This window comes from Chanodichthys erythropterus, chromosome 19, assembly GCF_024489055.1.
Source record: "Chanodichthys erythropterus isolate Z2021 chromosome 19, ASM2448905v1, whole genome shotgun sequence".
Lineage (NCBI taxonomy): Eukaryota > Metazoa > Chordata > Actinopteri > Cypriniformes > Xenocyprididae > Chanodichthys > Chanodichthys erythropterus.
In genome coordinates this window covers 14,269,288-14,290,576 of record NC_090239.1, presented here as the reverse complement: position 1 = coordinate 14,290,576, position 21,289 = coordinate 14,269,288, and the positions used below count along the sequence as shown (strand labels likewise).

Below are 21,289 nucleotides of genomic sequence, written 5' to 3'. Positions count from 1 at the left end.
ACTAAAAATAATTCTGTTCAAAACATCTGGATATTATGAGAGCATGTTTTTGCAGTATCACTTCCCCAGGGGCTTTTTGGCCAAGGTTGGAGGGGTGGGTGGCTTTTACCCTACATGTGGTGAAACCCCCCCCCCCCCCCAACCTTTTAACATTTCTTCTTACACATATTATGTTGGTCTATCAATATATACAGTACCTAAACATAATCAAAATAAATTGGCCTTGCTCTGATTAAATTCTGTTATTAATGTAATAACTTTCAAAACAGAAGACTGAGATTGTGCTGCCCCAATGTGATGTAGTCCCTAGTCTTTCACATGCATTAAGTGCTAGCTCAGCATCAAACTGCTGATTCAGAATTTTGCAAACAATTGTGAAAGGCAAGCAAAAGCTTTAATGATATGATGCAAATGAATCAAAGAGACTACACTGCATGAACAGGAGTCATTCCACTGAGCAAATGCAGGGCAGACCAAAAAAAAAAAAAAAAAAGAAAAAAAAAAAAGAAGCTATACACACTCCAAAAAAGAGCTAGGGTAAGTCATATACACTCTAAAAAATGTTTGGTTAAAAACAACCCAAGTTGGGTTGAAAATGGACAAACCCAGCAATTGGGTTGTTTTAACCCAGTGGTTGGGTTAAATGTTTGCCCAACCTGCTGGGTAGTTTTATTTAACCCAACTACTGATAAAAAAATGACTATATGGCTGGCTTAAAATTAATCCAAAATTAAAAATCAGACACATAATTACTAGAGGCAACGATAAAAATCAAAAGGGGTACATTTATTAATAAGCAATTTAATAAATGTTTATTGTTTATTATAGCATATTTTGGGTTAATTTTAAGCAAGCAATACAGTAATTTTTATACAACAGTTGAGTTAAATAAAACTACCCAGCACGTTGGGCAAACATTTAACCCAACCACTGGGTTAAAACAACCCAATTGCTGGGTTTGTCCATTTTCAACCCAACTTGGGTTGTTTTTAACCCAGCATTTTTTAGAGTGTATGTTCACCACATTTCATGTCCTGTCTCTGCATAAAACAAATATATTAAAATGATTTTTATTTATTAACTTTAACATAAAACGAGGGCAAGAAGTGGTGATGGCATAGTAGGCAAATTATTTCTAACAAAAATAATAAAAAGAAAAATAACAATAAAGACAACAAGAATGAGTAAATGTAAGAACATCTGTTTTTCACAATAAATGAATGGTACATTTATGTAGGCTATGTTTTCTATCAGTGTCACAGTACATCTCAGTAGCGAGGTAGATAGATCTGACACTAATGTATGCAATTCAGAGTGAATAATAGATTTCTAAACTACTTTTAATCACACAAATATGAACACTTCCGGTCGCCCCAGGGCAGTTGTGTGGCCTCGCCCTTTTTATAAACAGTGTAACAGAGTCGAAAACATTGCATAATATAATAATAGGCGCACCTGACTCGACCTACACAAAGATATGGAAACTTTATTTAAACAAACACACTGACCAGAGGCCTACGGTACCCTTTATAAAAATTACGGGTCGTTCAATGTGGAGAAAACATGGCCACAACTTAGACATTAGACCGCTGATGGTATACTCACGATCGATGGTCATGATATTAGATAGTGGCTGAGGCAAACATTGAGATAAAAAAGAGGTACAGTGGGTTTGGGCACGACTCGTTGCTGTCAAATCGCAGCAAACGAAAACACTTCAAGCGACAACAAATTCAAAACAGTATATGCTACTCAACTGTATTTTAACTGGGTCTAAAAATTAATATATGGTGGGAAAGGCAAATTCAGTTGCAATATTTTTAAATTCATTTGACTTTAATTTGAGACTCATGTCACAAAGTAGTTCGCCTACATCTCTTTAGGCTGTTTCATTTTCACAACAATGTGCTTTGCACTTCCTCTTCTTCTTCCCTCCGCGAACCGGTTCGTGTGTGTGTGGATAAGCTTATCTCTTTCAATTTTTTTTTTTATTTCACTCTCTGAACTCATTATGTGGGATGACAAGTGACCAACAAATACCTTAAAATTTTTCTGACCTACAATCGTTGACATTAGCATATTTTATTAGCTTTTATTTCTGTTTGGAGTCTTGAGAGTAAGAGATGGGGACGGCGGTTGATGACATCAGACAACTATTAAGAGGTACTCTCCATTGTTTCATTGTTAATTGAAATTGAATCAGATTTTTGTGCTTCTTTAATATGCGTAAATATACGCTACCTATTTTCTTACTGTATGTTTTATCTGTTTTTATTAAGGTAAACTATAGCATTTGATAAATGTCAACTTTTGTCTTTAAAGAAATGCTTCTAACATACTAGGCTAAATAAAGAAAAAAGAGGGAAATCACACACACACACACACACACACACACACACACACACACACACACACACACACACACACACACACACAAATCACAGGACTTAAAGCACCTGTTTAGGTTACATCTTAAAGTTAGTTTTCCAATTCATTGTAAACATGTCATAACCAGATTTGTGGTTTATGTTTGTTACAGACTCGATACAGACTATTTTATGATTTCAGTAGTTTTATTTTCTCTTGTAATTATTCTGCTTTGCTGTGTTTACTCTAGAGGAAATCATATTGTACAAAATGGTACTTCATGAATGATGCCATGAGATTGTTATCGTTGTTCTGACACGCAGACAGGATGACTATTGTCATTTAAACAATCTGGCGTCAATGACATTTGCATGAAAAGAACAATCCTTTTATGAGTATTTGCATCTTTCAAAACATGTATGCTACTGAATGGCAAAATCACATGAGATAAAGGTCACATTTTTCTCTTTCCACATGTTGAAATTCAACATAAAAGTTTGTTTCATTATGTCATTATTTTTGCTCATCTTGTAAACAGACTTTAACATAGCATTAGTAGTTTACTGAGGTTGTTTTTTCTCTCCTTTTTTCAGACTGTGAGCTGTTTGTTTTTGATATACTCCAAGATGAGAATCTCAGTAATGCTGCTGGAGAGGCCAGAGAAATTCTCCTACGAAATTTTCTTGTCATCCAGAAGAGGTGAGGGATGTCACAGTATGTTTTATTCACGTGCAAGTATTAGAGCTGACACATACTTGCTCCTCCTTGTTTGTATTGCACAATGAAGACCACAAAAAGTATATAGAAGCAAATCATCTGTGCTCCTAGTCGAGCTACAAATGAAACACAACAGTTAAACAGACAGGAAGCAAATTGCTCAGTTTTTCTATTGTTGTGTTTTTAGAAGCAAGGAGTACAATTACAGCGTTGGAGTGGTTTTGTGGTTTGCTGTGCTGAAACAAGGTGTTTGCAAGGAGAACAAACATGAATACTTAGATGTCAATGCATCGTTTGCAAACGCTGCAATGCACAGTTTTACAGTGCATGTGTTACAGATACTCAACCTGCCATCAATCAAACGCCTCTTCAAATCTTTTTGAATTTGTAGTACGACTTTCATTGTAGAGCTGAAATGTTTATCTAGACTAAGAAAGATGGTGGAACAATGCAAACATTACATGCACTTGATTATAAGCATTATGCATTTTAATAAAACTTTTGAGCATTGCAAAGTCCATTTGTTTAGAAGGTTATTTTAACGTTCTTCTCAAAAACATTTCTAAATTCTCTCTTTACAGGCACCCACAAGAATTTCCCCACAGAAGTAAGTGAACAGCTGTTTCATAATTCGAATTAATTGCTCAGCGAGATTTCCGTTCAGATTCAGTCTTTCCCGGAACAATGGTTCTTTAGAAAACAAGTCGTCGGTTTGAAAAAATGATTAAATTTTCCTTCCACTGCATGTATATCTGTCGAATTCACTCAACAAAGTTTCTACTTATGTGAAGCTCTTGCTTTTTTTATTTATTTTTTTTTTATCCTAGATGAATCCAATCTTGAGGATAGTTCAGATGACAACCGCAGCTCCAGTCTGGGACGCTCTGCCCCCTCAGATGATATGTCAGTGGCCTCTGACTACCAGGAGGAAGGAGCCACAGAGCGTGAGTTTAAGCCACTCTAAGAGCATTTGAGTGTGTTTACTCGTATGTCTAATGCATGTAAGCTGTGATAAGTCAAGACAGGAAACTTGTCTAAAGCATCTTTAGCACATTTCTTGTTGTGGGGGTTTCACTGGTAATGATGAAATACCCCAGTGGAGGTGTTTGGTAACAGATCACCCTCTAGTGGATTCCCACAACTCTGCTGCTGGCATTGAGGAGTGTGTGGAGGGGGAATGGGAGGGTGGTCATTTACCTCCATAGAAAAGGGATGAAGAGCTCCCTCTAGTGGCAGGCGGGGCGGGATGTTTGTGTGTTGAGGCATGCTGGGTTCTTGGGGTTAAACTGTGGCATGTTTGCCTGTGTTTAACAATGGTGTCTAAATGTTAGCTTTCTTGTGCTTCTGACACAAAGTAAATTTACTTTTTTGTATAGCCTACTAGAATTTGAAAAAAGTGAACTGGAATGAAATTCAAAGTTTAAAAAGAGTTTAAAAACAGGATGTACTACAGATTGAAAATGGCCTGACAAAAACTGTGTTTTGTGTTTGCTGATTGTTTTTTTTTGCCAATATGGCCAGTTTGCTGTTGCTTCGGGCCAGATCTGTGACTGATCATCCTTGGCTCCTCTGTAACCAGCTGGTCTTGAAACTCAACACTGTACCTGAGGGCCGTTTAATCCATTTTCTCTTCTTTATCACTCATCATACGGCTGACAATTTTTTTCAGAGGCACCAAAAGCCTGGAGCTTTGCAGAAAAAGCTAAAAGAAAAGAATTAAAGGACGTTCAATTCAATATCATTGATCTCTAGTTAACGGCTCTGAGATGCTTCTGTAATACGATTAAAGGCGAAGACAATTCTCTCTCTCTTTTCGCTAGATTTTACTTCATTGAAATATTTTCTTCTTTTAACAGTTTTCCAGATTGAACAGAAAAAAAAATGTCAGGCTACACAATTGCCAATTGTGAAAACCATAAATTATTGTTTTTATCTCGAATACATCTTCTTGTTCACTGACACGAAACTTCTCACCACCCTGGTAAAAATGAATACTCCATTGTCCCATTTATTTTATATGTTGTTTGTAATTTAGCAACAAAAGAGGTCAAACCTGGATGTGCTCCTTTGATTCGCTTCTTTGCCGGAAAAGGCATATAAGTCAAAGAGGAGTAACTCGAAGAAGATTCGCATCATGTTGCTCTTTCAATAAAGATAATGACCAGCAAGGGCAAGTGCAGTTCAGGGTTCATGTTTAGTTCACCAGTTGGGAATCTCACATCAAACCCTACGATAGGACATTTGGAATTTGAGCGGGAGAGCATTTCTGAGCATATGAAATTAGAGAGAGGAATATAATCAAGAAGATTAAGGTTCAAATGTGCACCTTTTTCAGCAATTCCGATTTAGTTTGTTTTCTCATTTGCCTTTGATTCAATAAAGACGCTCCATGCTGTGAGCCCTTCTGATTTTTTTGCTTAGCTCGATTGAATGAAAAACAAAATGCATATGTGATATGAATGAGCTGGTGTCCTTGCATGCTGATATTTTCAAATTTACCCTATTGTAGCGGAGGGTAAATATAGTTCAGGCATTCAATTCTTGCACCGTTACTCGCTCCGTGATGTCACATGCTTGCCAGTGTGAGGAAGGGAAATTGACTGTGTCTGCTTGTGCTCTAACCTGACTGGAAGACGAGGCAGCAGTTGACTCGTCGATGGGAGGAGTCAGTTTTATTTCATTTAGCCTGCTCTGCCTCCCTGTCTCCAGAGGGAGGTTTGACAGTAGATTTGTTATAGCTGACAGGAACAGATGGGCGCTCTATTGTCAGGGCCCCTGTCTGTATGGTAATGTGAACTGAGTTTCACCCGCAGACCGCACGGTTGACCCCACCGTGCCTGCAGCCTCGTCTGGATGACAGCAGCCCTGCAGCCGAGGATGGGAAGCCCAGGGCAGGAGGAGCCTCACAGTGGGGTGGACTTTTTGCCAGGTCAAGTTTAGGAAACGCAAAAGTAGTAGAATAAAAACCATTCTTATAACTTTGAATGGCCTGAGGCGTAGATATTTGACTGGGTTTTTCGCATTTTTATGTTGCATACACAAGATGTCAGTTCCACCAATCATTTCAGTAATAACAAATACAACAGAAAAAAGGCGTATGGTTTGTCAGCCTGACAGGAGTTTGTGTGTTTAAGAGGCTAATATCAATGCATGTCCTATCAAAGGCTGCACATGCTCTGGGCTCTTTGTGTGCACTGACTTGATTTATGTCCAGAAACAAAAGCCCCTCTCGTTCCTGTTATCTTACCCCACCACGGCTCTACAGGCAAAGCTGCAGAAGCCAATCAGAGAGAGAGAAAGGCCAAAGATTCAGAGTTAAGTTGTTTCTTTATCGCAAATTAGATCATCAAGATGTAAATTTGATTTTTTTTCAAGATCTTAGAGCCTCTTAATTAATGGTAGTGTTGCTTAGGAAATTGATTATTGTAATGAATCTCTGGAGAGGCCAAAAAGAGCTTGCATCAATGAAAAAGACATTTTAGCCTGGCAATTAAGCGATCCCTCGCAAACTAAAGTGACCAGCCTAACATGCAAATCATCATCGCGGTTACTGTCAAGAATTTCAGAGGGGCTCTATCCTGAAGCCTCATCTTGTCATAGTTATCCTAATGCAATGGCATGTGGCTATGCGAAGGTGGAGTCATGTGATTTTAAGCACCTTACATGACCTCACTGTTTGAGTCAGCTGGTCCTCATCCATGTAGCCTCCATACTTTGCAGTGAGTGCTCACACTTTGAGTGTTTTCCTCCCTACAGTAAACTTTTGACCCCTGGGTCTTGTTCTGGTCATTTCATGACCTGTCTGAACTCTGTCTAGGGCAACCGTGTCTACATTATTGACCTCAGTTGCCATAGCCACAGCACAGTTCAAATAAAGTTTCCCTGGCTAGGACAGGATTATCAAACACTTTTCCGAAAGCGTCCTTCCATTCTAGTAATCATCCATTAATTTTCCTCCAATCACGATTAATATTCCGAAGCGGTTATAGAAAGAGTAAAGTACGAGGCATTGGCAGGCTTCATAGGGCATGTTAAATGACTTCGGCAAAGATGACACCATCTTTCCTCTGCGCTGTCGTTTTTCCCACCCTCTGTTTCCCTTTGCTTTAATTAATTGAAATAGACACATATTAGACCCGAGCATCCTCAGTGCATCGCTGCTTCTGCCGTACGGGTTCAAAAGTTCACTCCACTCTCTGAAGGCTTCGATGCTGCTGAAAATGCTGATATTTGCTCTCGCTCTGTCTCTCGCTCATTTGTAATTTCACTGTTTCACCCAAAACACGCTCTCACTTTTCTCTCCTGCCCAGTAAACTGATCATTCGGAAGAGATTTTCAACTGTTAATGTCATATCATTGTCAGTCGCCCTATTCATTGTGCAATGATGAGTCAACAGAGCGTACATCACTATATTCATCAAGCGTTTTCTTTCATTGGTTAGGAAAATATTGCTTCTGTGCTCGATATAATATGTCCAGGTCTAGCAAAAGTTGGCATGGTTGACGAGAGGAAGTCTTTCATGATTTGCAAGGTATGAAATAAGCAGAATAGGAAGTCACAACCTTGAGTGTCTAATCTTTTTTGCAGCCTGTCAGTATCGCAGACAAATGGCAAAACGATTCAATGCTGTGGGTTCAGCTAGAGGTTAGCCTTCCCAGGTACCTCCAGCTCTCTCTCTCTTTCCTCTCCCCCTTACCCATCTTGCAAATGAGAATTTGATTTTTCTCTCCACTGGATTCCATTTCTGGAGATTGATGAAGTTTCAATGCAAGGCCCAGGTGGCCTGATGCTTTCATTGGGAAACAAATGAAAGCGTGTGTAGGTGTGTTTGCTGTACACCCACAGGGAAGCAGTGCTGTTCGAATGTCTTCTGTGTGTCTTTTTGAGTTTTAGCTAAATGCAGATTTGCTCTTGGCAACCGATGATGTGAATGATCATGTTGCATTCTTAATAATCGTTGTGTGTTTTACAAGGGCGTTTGTGGAGTGTTTTTATGCTAGAAATGAATCAAGAACTTCTTTTGTCTTTATATTTACCGACATAATCCATTTGACATGTCTGGCTCTCTGAGGTTCTGTTCTACAGCAGCATTTGGAATGTTTTCACATCTTTAAACTGACCAGAAGATCGTTTTTTCCATGAAATGTCTTTCTACCCTCTGATTTGTCAGCCTGTAGGTATCATTTATCTGTCCAAAAATGGAAAATATTATGCTAATTGCCTAATTTACCATATGTTTTCAATTGAGTGTTGAAACATGTAATAATCATAAAAGAGTCTTTTCCCCACACGGTTCTGAATTTGAGTAAGGATCTTCACGAGTGAGAGGCTATATTTAAGTTTGGGAGGCTTAGGCTGGCCTGGTAATGCACATCACTGCAATGTGTGTATGATAATAAAACACAGCCATCAGTAACCACTGAACCAAATCGGTTTCATGATGACTGGCAGGGCCATGATATGACAGATTCCAGTGTACAACAGAAAAAAACCCTCTTGATGTTATCACAAGATGAGGATTTTCTGTGAAGTGATCTTCTTTTTTTTTTTTCTTTTTTTTAAACAACATTTCCTGGCTGCAGTCTATAAGCATCTTGAGCCAATACAAACACTTCAAGTTAACTTATCCTGCACTCCTAAATTTTATAGAGTAGCTTAAGATGGAAAATTGTTTCCAGATTTTTGTTGTGTATATATAATAAATTATTTAAAATAAAGCACAAGTTTTATTATTATAAAGAGAATATTGCTCATATATGGCTGGATTAAGATTACAAACGTGTAACTGTTGGCTCGTGCACTTCTACCATTTAAACAGTTAAGCCTTTGAACTTTCTACTTATTTACTGAGGGGATGCGCGCGGTTCTTCACGCGCACTGTAGGCCTGCGCGTGCTACTCCACAAAGCCAATAGGCGAATAACTAGAATTTTTTTTAAAAGAAAGTATTTATAAAGCGTTTTTGCTACTGAATATTGTTCTGATATCTGTATATTGGGCTACCTAACTAAAACGAATTCTAAACGAATTTCTTTTTTTTTTTTTTAAATAAGAGAATCCCAAAATCATATAAAACATAGCAAAAGGGGAAAAGTAAATAATAATTATTCTTTTTTTTTTTTCTTTTTTGGAAACGAAAGTTGTTTAACAGAATGATAAATTCTATAGCATACGAATTAAATTTTCTTGCATTAAAAATAATTAATCTAAAAAAATGCATTATTTAATTCTACAAATACTATCTATTCAAATCATTTTCAAATAGGCTAAAGTACAATACTGTTTTGTGAAGTCCTCTGATAATTAGAAAAATCATAATTTTAAATTAATAAAGCTGACTGATTGTTTAAAATAAATAATTAAATATAAAGTTTTAAATGTGAACGGCGTCTGGAAGACCAACACATCCCAGGATTTTTTAAAACCTGGAAAAAAATCGTGATATATCCTTTTTAGGCCTAAACACACAAGAAATATCAACATTTGTGGGAAACAGTGACAGATGATATTGCTGTTATTTTTATTATTATGTCATTTAATTATTTTTCTTATTTGTATTCGTTGTCATGTTCTTTTAGATCTTTTGTATATATTGAATCAGGCTACTTTAATACAGTCAGTGTACTTGAAGTTCAGTCTTCACTTTCCCTCAACAGGCGCCCTCTGGTGGGCTTTTTAGTCCTTACCGATTTCCTAAAATTAAAGCAATTCTGATGATATTTACACGTTTTATATAAACTAAATGACACTTTTCGGCTCTCACTTAATACTATCGAATTTCACGGTTTTTTTTTTCTGAAATGCGAAATTTGATGATTTTTCACTCCCTCATTCTCAGTTAAATAAAACAGACCCACAATAGCAGCTTTCTGGAGTTTATCAAACGGTCATAAATACCTGTGTGACACACATGTATGCGAGCGTTAACAAACACGTCAAACTTTACGACCGTGCTGCATTCCTCATGTGATCGATGCTCGATTTCATGAATCTTGATTTGCCGTCTGCAGACAGTCGACACGTGTCCGCTGGCATATTTCATCGTTCTTGCATCAAAAGTGTTCAAAGAAAACCTAACAAACACGCAGACAAGAGCGTAATACATACTGAATATTCCAGCAGTATTCCTTTACAGACCTTTGATGTCATGTTATTTTTTATTTTCCTCGCGAGCTGTTCATATGCACTCATTTAAATCCAATAAATCGATATTGCATTTGGGAGACCTTGAAGTATCATAATAGACATATTTTGTTTCAGCATTAGTGTCAAGTACAAGAAAACATGAAATTTTATTTTATTGTTCGGCTAAACAAGACTTTTTTTTCTCAATACAGCATATTAAATGGGAAACGAATGTAAAAGAAAAAGAGCAATTCTAACAAAACTGGCAGTTGTTAGTTGTGACAAATGTAGCCTATACATTGTCCCATTCATTGCAGTAGAAATAGATTGTAACCTGTCTGGTTAGCCATGATATTTACACTTTTTTTTTTTTAAACATGTAGATGAAAACTGTGTGTGTGTATATCAAATTTAACAAATTGACCTGAATTAGTTGATACCAGTTCTGTTATTTAGCATCCATTAACAACTGCAATGCAATTATATATAAGAAATAAGAAATTATACTTCCTTACCTCCGTTTTTTTTTTTTTTTTTTCTTCAGTCCTGTAAATCCTTTATATTTTTACAGATTTACAACTGTCACCTCAGGAGGGAGCTGGACATGATTCAGCACTGAAGTTAATTTCTAATTGGTTGAACTGATGCTTTTACAATTCATCCCGAAATACAACACTCCCTGTCTCCCCCTTTTTTCTTCTCTTTTAGGAATGTCTCAATTTCTCCACACATTCGCTTGTGACAGAGTGTAGATCTAAAATTATATTGAACAGCTATTAGAAACAGCAGCAGTGCAATGCTATATTAAAAAATAATTATATTTGCCTGAATTAGACACTCTAATATATAAGCAGTTTATTTAAAAAAAAAAAGACTTAATAAAATAAATATCCCTTTTAGTTTCTTATGTAAAATAAATTGAGAACCTTTTTTAGGGTTTATCTTTTCTTTTCTTTTGCAGCATTTATTTGAAACAGGAACCTGCTCATAGTTTTTGTTGAAATAAACACACGCTCATTTTTATCGTATATTCATGTTTAGTTAGTTCATTTTTCTTTGTGAATTGGCTATAACCGACAGCACCGAATTCCAAGCTTTCTCATGCCTCAGCTCCACTAGTTTAAGTATATTTCCACATCTCGCCCAACTCATTTTTCTTTGCGGCCGTGTGTGATGATGACACTGCTTTCGAGTCATATCTCCTCTGGCTGTCGCACCCCAGTCCACCTCTCTGCCATCTCAGGATTATAGTATTTGCAGTTAAACTTTTGAATGGATGTCATAATATATGGGGGTAAAATTTATAGAGCTCTGGTCTCTCAACGGAGGACCCCCTTTGCTTTCCCTGCTCATTGCCAGGCTATAAATTCTCCTCTTGTACGGTGCGGCTCGTCAGTAAAGGAACAATGTTGTGGCACTAAAGCATGTTAAATGGTTTCCCACATCATGTGTGAAGCCCACAATTGCGCCGTTAAACAGAGGCCGGCTAAAGGTCCGTCCTGGAATCTTGTAAATAATAAGTAATACTGCAAAACTGTTCAGGGGCTGCATGATTTCAGGTCTCATGTTGTGAATAACAGATCCTTTTCATTCAAATCGAATCAGTTCTTGTTAAGGACAATTTAGAGAGGTGATGTTCAATTGAGCCATTCACCTAGGGATCTCTCTCTCTCTGTCTTTCACTCCCCCTCCCTAATGCCTTTCCTTCTTTTTTTTCCTCAGCCTCCTAATGTTTGCTATGCGCAGGCATCGCACAGAGGCCACTGCCTTTCCCTTTAATGAGGAAAAATGTGTCAATTTGCTGTTCTCTGTGTGCAGTTTGAGTATTGGTGTGCGGTACAGGGGGGTTAAGGATGCTCGGAGTTCTCCTTTTTTCTAATCAAGTGCTTTACAGGAGAGCGCAGTAATTCCGTTCTCTCCATCTCTCCCTGATCAGCATTCCTTCCCTGCCTCTCTCCTCAACCCCCCAGGGACCCTCGTGCCTTCTGTTTCACCTCATCTCTGAGGTTCACGCCGAGGTCAGCCGCAGGCCCGTGCGTCCCGTGCAAACAGGATAGGGCAGCGATATGATGCAGATTTTGTGCATTGTTTATACTGTATTTTTTTGTATTTTTGGCACATTATATATAGTGATTGGTTGAAATTCAATTTTTTATTTATCAATATTGATATTTAATAGTGCATGCTCATTTCCACCATTTTACAGTATCCTTTGCCGTCATCTTATGTTCACTTAATCATTTAAAATGCTATTATAATTTCATAAAACTGTTAAATGTCATCTTTAGCAAATCGCAAAATTCCATTTTCATACTGTACATTATAATGTTTTGATGACTAAATTTAGTTGTAGTGTTTAAAAGGATTAACTCATTTTTAATTTATTTAGACAAAATAGAATATAATTTTAATATTCATAATCTTTATCGACTTAGTAGCCAGAGAATTTGGTGCAGTATAACAAGATTCTTCAGTATGCAAATGTGATCACATGATTGGTTAGTAATCCTTCATGGACTTCTATAATCAATAGTGTAAATATGTTAGTGGTCTTGACTTTTGTGTCCACTAAATCTACAGTAAATCACTGTATTGTGTCGATGGTCGCATTTGGAAATGTCAAGGTAAACCTGTATGTAATGTAGTCATTTAATCTTTCAAGATATTTAATAATTTGATCAATTATGTGCATTTTTATCATTTCAAATGTCGTAAACAGAGAAGAGAAACATTATGCACACTATCTTGCAAAAAGATACCATATTTCAAAATTTAAAATATATTTATTTCATACTAAGTATACTTATTTACTGACATATCGCTTGAGACTTGCTGATATAAATATTATAATTAAACTTTATTTGGAGTACTTCTTTATTGCACATTGCACATTTCTTAATATTAGGCCTAAAATGTGTTTTAATATCACTATTAGTATAGGATGCACACTGTATAATATCAGTCTTTAAATGCAAGATATTTAAAGTGTACCTAAAGTATACTTGCAACTTTAGCACATTCAAATATACTTAAGTATATCTTTAGTTGGACCTCAGCACTACTTCCGGACAACTAAAGCGCATTAAAAGTACAAAATTCCAGTTTAGCAGACTTTACAATTTAATATACCAAAAGTACAATTGCAGGGTATTTATATTAAGTACATAAATATGTAAATATATTTGTAGTATACTTAGCACAAAATAAATCAGTTTTGGTATATTTATTTTTCACTAGAGCAGGCATTATAAAAAGATTGAAAACAATCTTAAATGTGTAAATGAAACTACATTTTGCTTCATTTATGTCTTTGACAAGCCTGACACTACTGACTGTGCCCCTTCATTGACTCATAGCCACTCAGCTGATGCTATTTAATGGTGTTTTACATTAAATTCCTTGGATCATTACAACATTAATCAAATTTTTATAGCTGGATCACCTGCTGTGCTCATAACATCACCTGTGAGCACAATATCATGCATGTTGGTGAGGATGTTAAATGCGCACAGAGCCCAGCTTTATTATCCAACACGAATACCTAATATGAGCTTATGACGAATGGTAATTAATTAAAAAGTATATGAGGTTGTTTGTTTGCCACTCATTTGAGACCTTCTGCTCTTGCTGTAAAATCCATTTTTGATGTCATTTTTACAGAAGGGTTCTCAGCAGAACGAGTCCGTGAGGAGTAAACACTGCAGCACATTGGTGGTGGCAGGCAGTGTGCTGTGGAGTGATAGGAGTAGTGTGACCTGGAGCTGTGCCTATACCTCCATGTTGCAGAAGGAGGGGGAGGGAGGCTGGGCCGGCCATCTCTTGGTTCTCCGGTATCCCGCCGAGCTGTTCTCGTGGCATCAGTCCCCGCTCTCCTGCTGCCATGGCACTGATGAACGTCCCTCTGCGTGGCACGCTCAATGCCTCACTCCACCAATCTCGCCCTGCCACATTGCAGAGGCCGCGTCATGCATCACCACAAAGCGTCTAGCAGCCGTGGAGAGCGCCTAGAGGAAAGTCATTAGCTTTGCGTCGCTCCCTTTCTCCTCTCCCCACATCTCTTCGTTTTTGTGTGGCTCTTGTGATGAGTTACTGACAAAATCAAGCTTGGAATTGGACGTCTGCTTAACGAAAACTAAATATATAAGTAGTCTGATTTATGTTTTTCCTTTTTTGATACAATTTGATGCTCTATTTTTATCACTGAATACTTTAGAATAATTGATGTTGGCACCAAACAACACGAGAAAACAAGTCGGAAAAGGCACAAAGCCTCTGAGAACGATGGTGATGTAACACTCTGAAATATTCATAAACATCTACAGCACATTTAAATGGAAATGATTGGCCTTATGCTAATTAAGTAGGGAGAATGCAGGGGGCGAGAGTTAAGAAACCTCACTGCTCTGAATAATTAAAAATGCAATTTATAGCCGAAATGAAAATCCTCAAGACCGGTTCCACGTGCATTTTTTATGATGCTTTAATAGTTCTACAGAGGTAATTGATTGTGTTTATGATGGTTTTGAATGTGCAGGTTAGAATCAAAGGAAACTGACCGAATGTAAGAATCAGGCAGAAATATAATATGGTTCGGCCTCTTGATTTTTCCCTGCCTTTTTGGCAGCTTTTTGTCCTCTGTGCCTTTAAAAATACCAAGCTCTGATTGGTTTGAAAGAAATGACTGAAGTTGAATGTTGCATCTGTTCGTCCAATCAGAATCTTGGGTTTCCTTGGAGACAGTTCAGAATGGAAAAACATGCCATTTTTTTCTGAAGGTGAAATGTTTGGTTACACTGCTACCCTGTGGAAGAATCACGAATATAGTGACTGGCCAGATACACGCCCACTGTTTAGTTTCCTCGGAAAGGCAGGTCGTAGGTTGTGAAGAATGGCGAATTTGTGTTCAGTCATTCATTTTACCGTTGCTTAAGTCTCTGAAAGCACCATGGGGTCAGACAGCGAGGCCTGAGGAAGAAGGTTGTCAGTAGGTGTGTGAAGATTAGAGAGACTGTTAATTGTACGCCATTCTCGCATTTCTTCTGTTTATTCTGTTTCTTCTGAACTATTACCGGGGCTTGACCTTTTAGATAAATGAACAGAGGGGGATGTGGATGGATGAGGGGAGTAAAAGGTGTCAGGACGAAAGCGCACAGGGAGAAAAATTAACAGAGAAGTGGCTGGACTGAGGCCTCGTTTTTTTTTCTATGATACATCAACTTACCCTTGACAAACAGTGTGTAGTTCAGTTGTATTTATGACAACGTAGATGTGACCGTGTGTACAGAAAAGGTTCATGTGTGTTCGTGAATGTGAGTGAGGGTCAAAGGGCTCCTCTCTGAGATGGTCATCTGTCTGATAAACTGGACACATAACATGGCAGGCTACAGAGCTCGGTGGTGATGTCACGCAGACTGGGTGCGTTTGATGAGCTGAGTCTTATTTATAGGGGCATTAGATTCTCCAAGCTGTTATATTCACCGCTCACATCCCAGTTGCACTCATCGTTGTTCTTTTAACATTTTTTTTTCCAATGACAAGTCCTAGACATCCCTCTTAAGATGGTTAAGACTGCAAAACATTGTCTGTTTTATGCATAGAATGGCAGCCTTAGCTCAAAGAGAACAGATACCACAGAGATTACTTCAACATCAGCGTGCAGGCAAGGAAGCATCTGCTCATGTCTAAATGAGTTTTAAATAAGTCTGGTAGCGTGCCCAGAGGCCCACCTGTCGCCTACGCTCTCTTGAGGTTTGAAGCTGATGAAAGCTGGATCGCGAGGGTGAGGATTTGTGTCTCGTTTCTCTGTTTGCAGCAAATTGTTCGCCTGCGCTGCCACTCTGATATGCCCTAGAAAACATGCTAAAAATAGATGTGTGGGTGCAGATTTAAGTGCAGCAAGCCCTGCACCACATTTTGATATATTCCTATTACAGTTGTCATCATATTAGTGCTGAGACAATTTTTTATGAGTGGGTCTCTCTTCCCCACGCCGAATGAGTCGGTTCTACCACAGAGGGCCCTAAGCTGTAAGATAATGGTAAAAGGTAAATTTAGTATATATACATATATCATATAGATTTATCATATATGCATTGCCGTTCGTAAGTTTGGGATCGGTAAGATTTTATGTTTTTAAAAGAAGTCTTACCAAGGCTGCATTTATTTGATTAAAAATAAAAAAAGAAGAAATATTATTACAATTAAAAAAAGCTGTTTTCTATTTTAATATATTTTAAAGTGTAATTTATTCCTGTGTTGGCAAATCTGAATTTTCAGCATCATTACTTCAGTCTTCAGTGTCACATGATCCTTCAGAAATCATTCTAATATGCTGATTTGCTGCTCAGGAAACATTTATTATTATTATCAATGTTGAGAACAGTTGTGTACGATTTTTTTATTTTTTTATTTATTCAAAATAACAGCATTTAACTGAATTTTTTTTTTTTTTTTTTTTACTATACTATGTGTTTGTGTAAATATATATATTTACACACACACACATTTGTTTTTGTGAATTGTAGGGACATTCCATAGGCGTAATGGTTTTTATACTGTACAAACCGTATTTTCTATCGCCCTACACCAACCCTATCCCTAAACTTACCCATCACAGAAAACTGTGCACATTTTTACTTTCTCAAAAAAACTAATTCTGTAGGATTTATAAGACTTTTGAAAACTGGGTACATGGGTAATGTCCTCATAAGTCACCCTCTCCTTGTAATATCTATGTCATACCCATGCAATTATACAAATTTGTGTCCTAATATGTCACAAAAACATACACACACACACACGCACACACACACACACACACACACACACCATTGCATTGACAGTGCCATTTACAATTTTGGGGTCAGTCAGTCAATTTTTTTTTTTTTTTTTTTTTTTTTTGAGAGAGAAATTAATTCTTTTATTCAGCAAGGACACAAAATGTGATCAAAATACTATAAATTATATTTCTAATAAATGCTGTTCTTTGTTACTTTTATGATAAAAAAAAAAAAAAAATCAGCAAATCAGCATGTTAGAATGATTTCTGCCATCACAGGAATAAATTATATTTTAAATATAATATTAAAATAGAAAACAGTTATTTTAAATTGTTACAATATTTTACAATATTACATTTGTACTGTATTTTTGATAAAATAAATACAGCCTTTGTGAACATAAGAGGCTTATAAAGAGTATAAAAACATGGGCCTTATGGGCTTGAATATATGTGTTACTCACTCATTTTCTTACTTCTTATGTGTCACATTACCACATTCACAACATAACATTTCCTTCGATTTCTGATTGACAGTTTTTGAAGAGATCCCTATGGTGGCTGCACAGGACCTGAGTAACATTCTAAAGCAAGGCTACCTGGAGAAGAAAAGACGTGGTAGGAATCTTAGAAATCACAACCATCATAAGTCACATAAGGTCCACAAGCATGTCTAATCTTTTTCTTTTTTCAGATCACAGTTTCTTCAGCATGGAATGGCAAAAGCGATGGTGTGTTCTGAACAACACCATATTTTATTACTTCGGGAGTGAGAAAGGTGTGTCCTGTCTCGTTGAATAAGTCTTTATATAAACATCAAAGACGGAGATATTAAGAAACTTTGGATTTTGTCTTCTAAATTCAGACAAGCAGCAGAAAGGCTCGTTTTATATCAACGGCTACAGTGCAGAGATGGTCCCCAGCTTACGCAAAGACTCCAAGAAGAATTCATGCTTCGAGATGAGCGCTCCTGGAAGACGTTCTTACCAGGTTCAACACACACAAAAATGCAGTCACATTGCTCATTACTGTATCTGTGTTCAATTATCTTGCTATCATTACAATGAAGAATGACAATAGCCGTCAAATCAACAATGATAGTTTCTCTCTGCAGTTCACTGCCAGCAGTCCCCGTGAGGCAAGGGAATGGGTGGACCAGATCAATTTTGTTCTTAAGGGTATGTGAGTTATGAAATACAGCTTTATTGGAATACATAACATATGTTATATTATGCTGAATGCATCTGACTTGAGCCAAGCACCACGGTGATCATATTGATGTGAAAAGGGCAGTTTTATAAAAAGAGGCATACCAATAACTTTCCTTCTGGCTCAGCCAATAAGATAGGCTCTAGACCTCCTCATGCAGCACGTCACTGAGCTTCTGAGTCCAACGTGCCTCAGGCTGCCTCCTCTTCCCCGTAGCGCAGCGCTCTTTACAGGAAATTGATTGGGATTTGCCCGGTCATCCTTTAGGGGCATCGATCTGGTCCTGCTTGGCATCCAGGCAGTGAGGATACGATAGCCTGTGTTACAGAGCTCAGTCACCTGCAATCAGGCCCTCACTTCATCTGAGACAGATCTGAGGCACCCTCGCCACTCTAAAATGGGCTCAATGCGGCCCTCTGATTTGCGGGAAGTAATAGACACTCCTGAGATAGTTTTCTCCCTTCCCATCCCCCTTCGCACATGTAGATACAGCCAAATGGCACAAGCATCATTCAGTATTAAGGAGTTATAAATGTCAATTTTGGCTTTTTTTTTAACAGATTTCTGTGCAGTTACATTTCTGATATTATTATTATTTATTTTATTTTTTTAATAAATCCTCCAAAGCTTCAGTGGGGTCCAAAAATGCTGAAAATCACATAAAGTTGAATTTAAACCTGGGAAAAAATGAATGTTTAACTAATTATAATATTTAATTTTACGCACTATTTGTATGCCACTCATTGAAAAAGCAAATTTGTGACATTAAATTTTCTTAAATCATGTTGAGAACCAACTTGTAGAGTTAATGCAGCTTAAATGTCAATGTCATTTAAGCTAAATTGTGACAAACCAAGAAAAAAAAAAAACAGGACTATGTAAATATGAAATTCTTGTTATTTTTGAAATTCAGCTTTGCACTCAAATTAATTTTATTTTATAATAGAAAAGCATTAAATAGAAGCCTTTTGACTAGTGGTCTCAGACTTTTGGGGCCCCACTGTATGTAGATATGCTGCCGTTTTTATTATTTAGGTGTTAATGATTGCTTTTTTGACTTTTCTGTAAGATCTGAGCTCTAACTTCATCCCCTTTGATGATGATGAGGAAGAGGAGGTGGAAGAAGAGGAAGAGACTTATGATGACATTGAACGAGCTACCACACCACCACCACCACGTCCTGGGCCAGCGCCTGCACCGGTTATAACCCCGACTCTGGCACAAACCCCCCGAAGCAGCCGCGAGGAATGGAAGGACCAAGCAGGGACTCAGGAGGATGACGAAGATGAAGAAGAGGACATTTATGAAGAGCTTCCAGGTATGGAAAAGAAACGTTAATTGGCCATTTAAACAAAAGAGGGTTAACCCTCTTTTGTTTAAATGGCCAATTGAAATTTTTTTTATTCTGATTGCCTTGATCACTTGCTTAAAATACTTAAATCACATCGGGTTTTTACTGGAGCAAAGCAACTGAAGTTATAACCATCAACTCTACAATGTTGAACACCATCAATAAGAGCAAATTCATCAAGATCTGGTCACCCAAAGTGATAGCAGGACCCTCGGAGGACCTAATGAGACCTCTGAGGAGAAATACATCACTCTGGAGTGCTGTCATTTTCACCTTACTTTGCCATGTGTGCTGGGCAGCTGAGCTGGCCACAGATGGCGGATCGAGTGACCACCTCTCTCACTTTTCCGTCCTTCATTCATCTCTCTCTCAACCTCTTGCACCTCTCAGATTTTCAGTTTGGAAAAGTGCTGAGCAGTCTTTTTATGGCATTGTCTAAAAGTGGTGAATTAACTGTGCTCATATATTAACTAATCTCATTAAAAGAATCATGCATATGCGATCGTGTATCATACCATTCAAAAGGTTGTATGATCAAGAAATTGATATATTTATTCAGCAAGGATACATTTAAGCAGCACAACCGTTTTCAGCATTGAAAATAATAATAAATGTTTCTTGAGCACTAAATCAGCATATTATAATGATTTCTGAAGGACATTAGTAATGGCTTTAAGTGTTAATGATGAATCTCATAGTATTTATATTTGATAGTATAGTATGATAGTATTATATATGATAATATAGTATCTATCATAAAAGTTTGTGTTTATATAATATGTGTGTGTATATATATTATATTTTTATATATATATATATATATATATATATATATATATATATATATATATATGTGTGTGTGTGTGTGTATATACAGTATATGCATAATAAGTATATGTTTGTGTACACATGCATACATATACAGAATATGGATACATATAATATATATATATATATATATATATATATATATATATATATATATATATATATATATATATATATATGGTTGTATATTCTGTATATGTATGCATGTGTACACAAACATACATGTATGCATATACTGTATATACACACACATATATATATGTATATAATGTGTGTATATATATATATATATATATATATATATATATGTATGTATATATATATATATATATATTATTATATAACACTATCACTAACACTAACACTATTACTGGAATTTTTTATGATTCAGAATGCACACATCAATTTACACTTTGACAATTTTGATATTGAGGTGATTATCGTCTCTATTCTTTTTCAATAAAGGCATATGTAACAGATTCCAACACATATTTTAGACATATTTTACCATATGCACACGCGCATATGGTCAAGGGCTACTTTAGCTTTACAGGTTTTTTCCTCATGCTGTTCCTGGAAGCTCAGGGCAAGCTCGTGCTGTGGGAAGTATAGGGTTGCTGGACGGTGGTTTTATCGGCAGGCTGACAGCGTGAGGATGGATGTGGGAGACAGAAAGCTGGGCTATCACTGTCACCTCATAGACCTAGAGGTGCCACGCCCAGAATCAATGTCTGTCTGCCTGAAACACACTAGCCATCTAACCCGGCCTGGCACCTCCCCTATAAATCAAACGGAAGCTGGCTATTCTGCCAGCACCACAGATATTGTTTAATATACATATAAAAGAGTTCAGAGGTACACAAAGTTGATCCAGAAGCAACACTCTCAGAAAAATGGTACAAAAGATGTCACTG

The 21,289-nt window shown here is 37.1% G+C and overlaps 1 protein-coding gene across 1 annotated transcript in view; it reads left to right on the top strand.

The window, feature by feature from the left end:
- Window positions 1–1,763: 1,763 nt before the first annotated feature.
- The window catches only part of skap1 (src kinase associated phosphoprotein 1), a 32,939-nt gene continuing 13,413 nt past the window's right edge, over window positions 1,764–21,289 (top strand). The window contains exons 1-9 of the mRNA XM_067370230.1: window positions 1,764–2,163; window positions 2,961–3,066; window positions 3,666–3,691; window positions 3,912–4,028; window positions 17,525–17,605; window positions 17,682–17,765; window positions 17,853–17,977; window positions 18,102–18,165; window positions 19,266–19,514. Coding sequence (XP_067226331.1) covers window positions 2,124–2,163; window positions 2,961–3,066; window positions 3,666–3,691; window positions 3,912–4,028; window positions 17,525–17,605; window positions 17,682–17,765; window positions 17,853–17,977; window positions 18,102–18,165; window positions 19,266–19,514 — 892 coding nt within the window. The 5' untranslated portion in view covers window positions 1,764–2,123. The remainder of the gene's footprint in view (window positions 2,164–2,960; window positions 3,067–3,665; window positions 3,692–3,911; window positions 4,029–17,524; window positions 17,606–17,681; window positions 17,766–17,852; window positions 17,978–18,101; window positions 18,166–19,265; window positions 19,515–21,289) is intronic.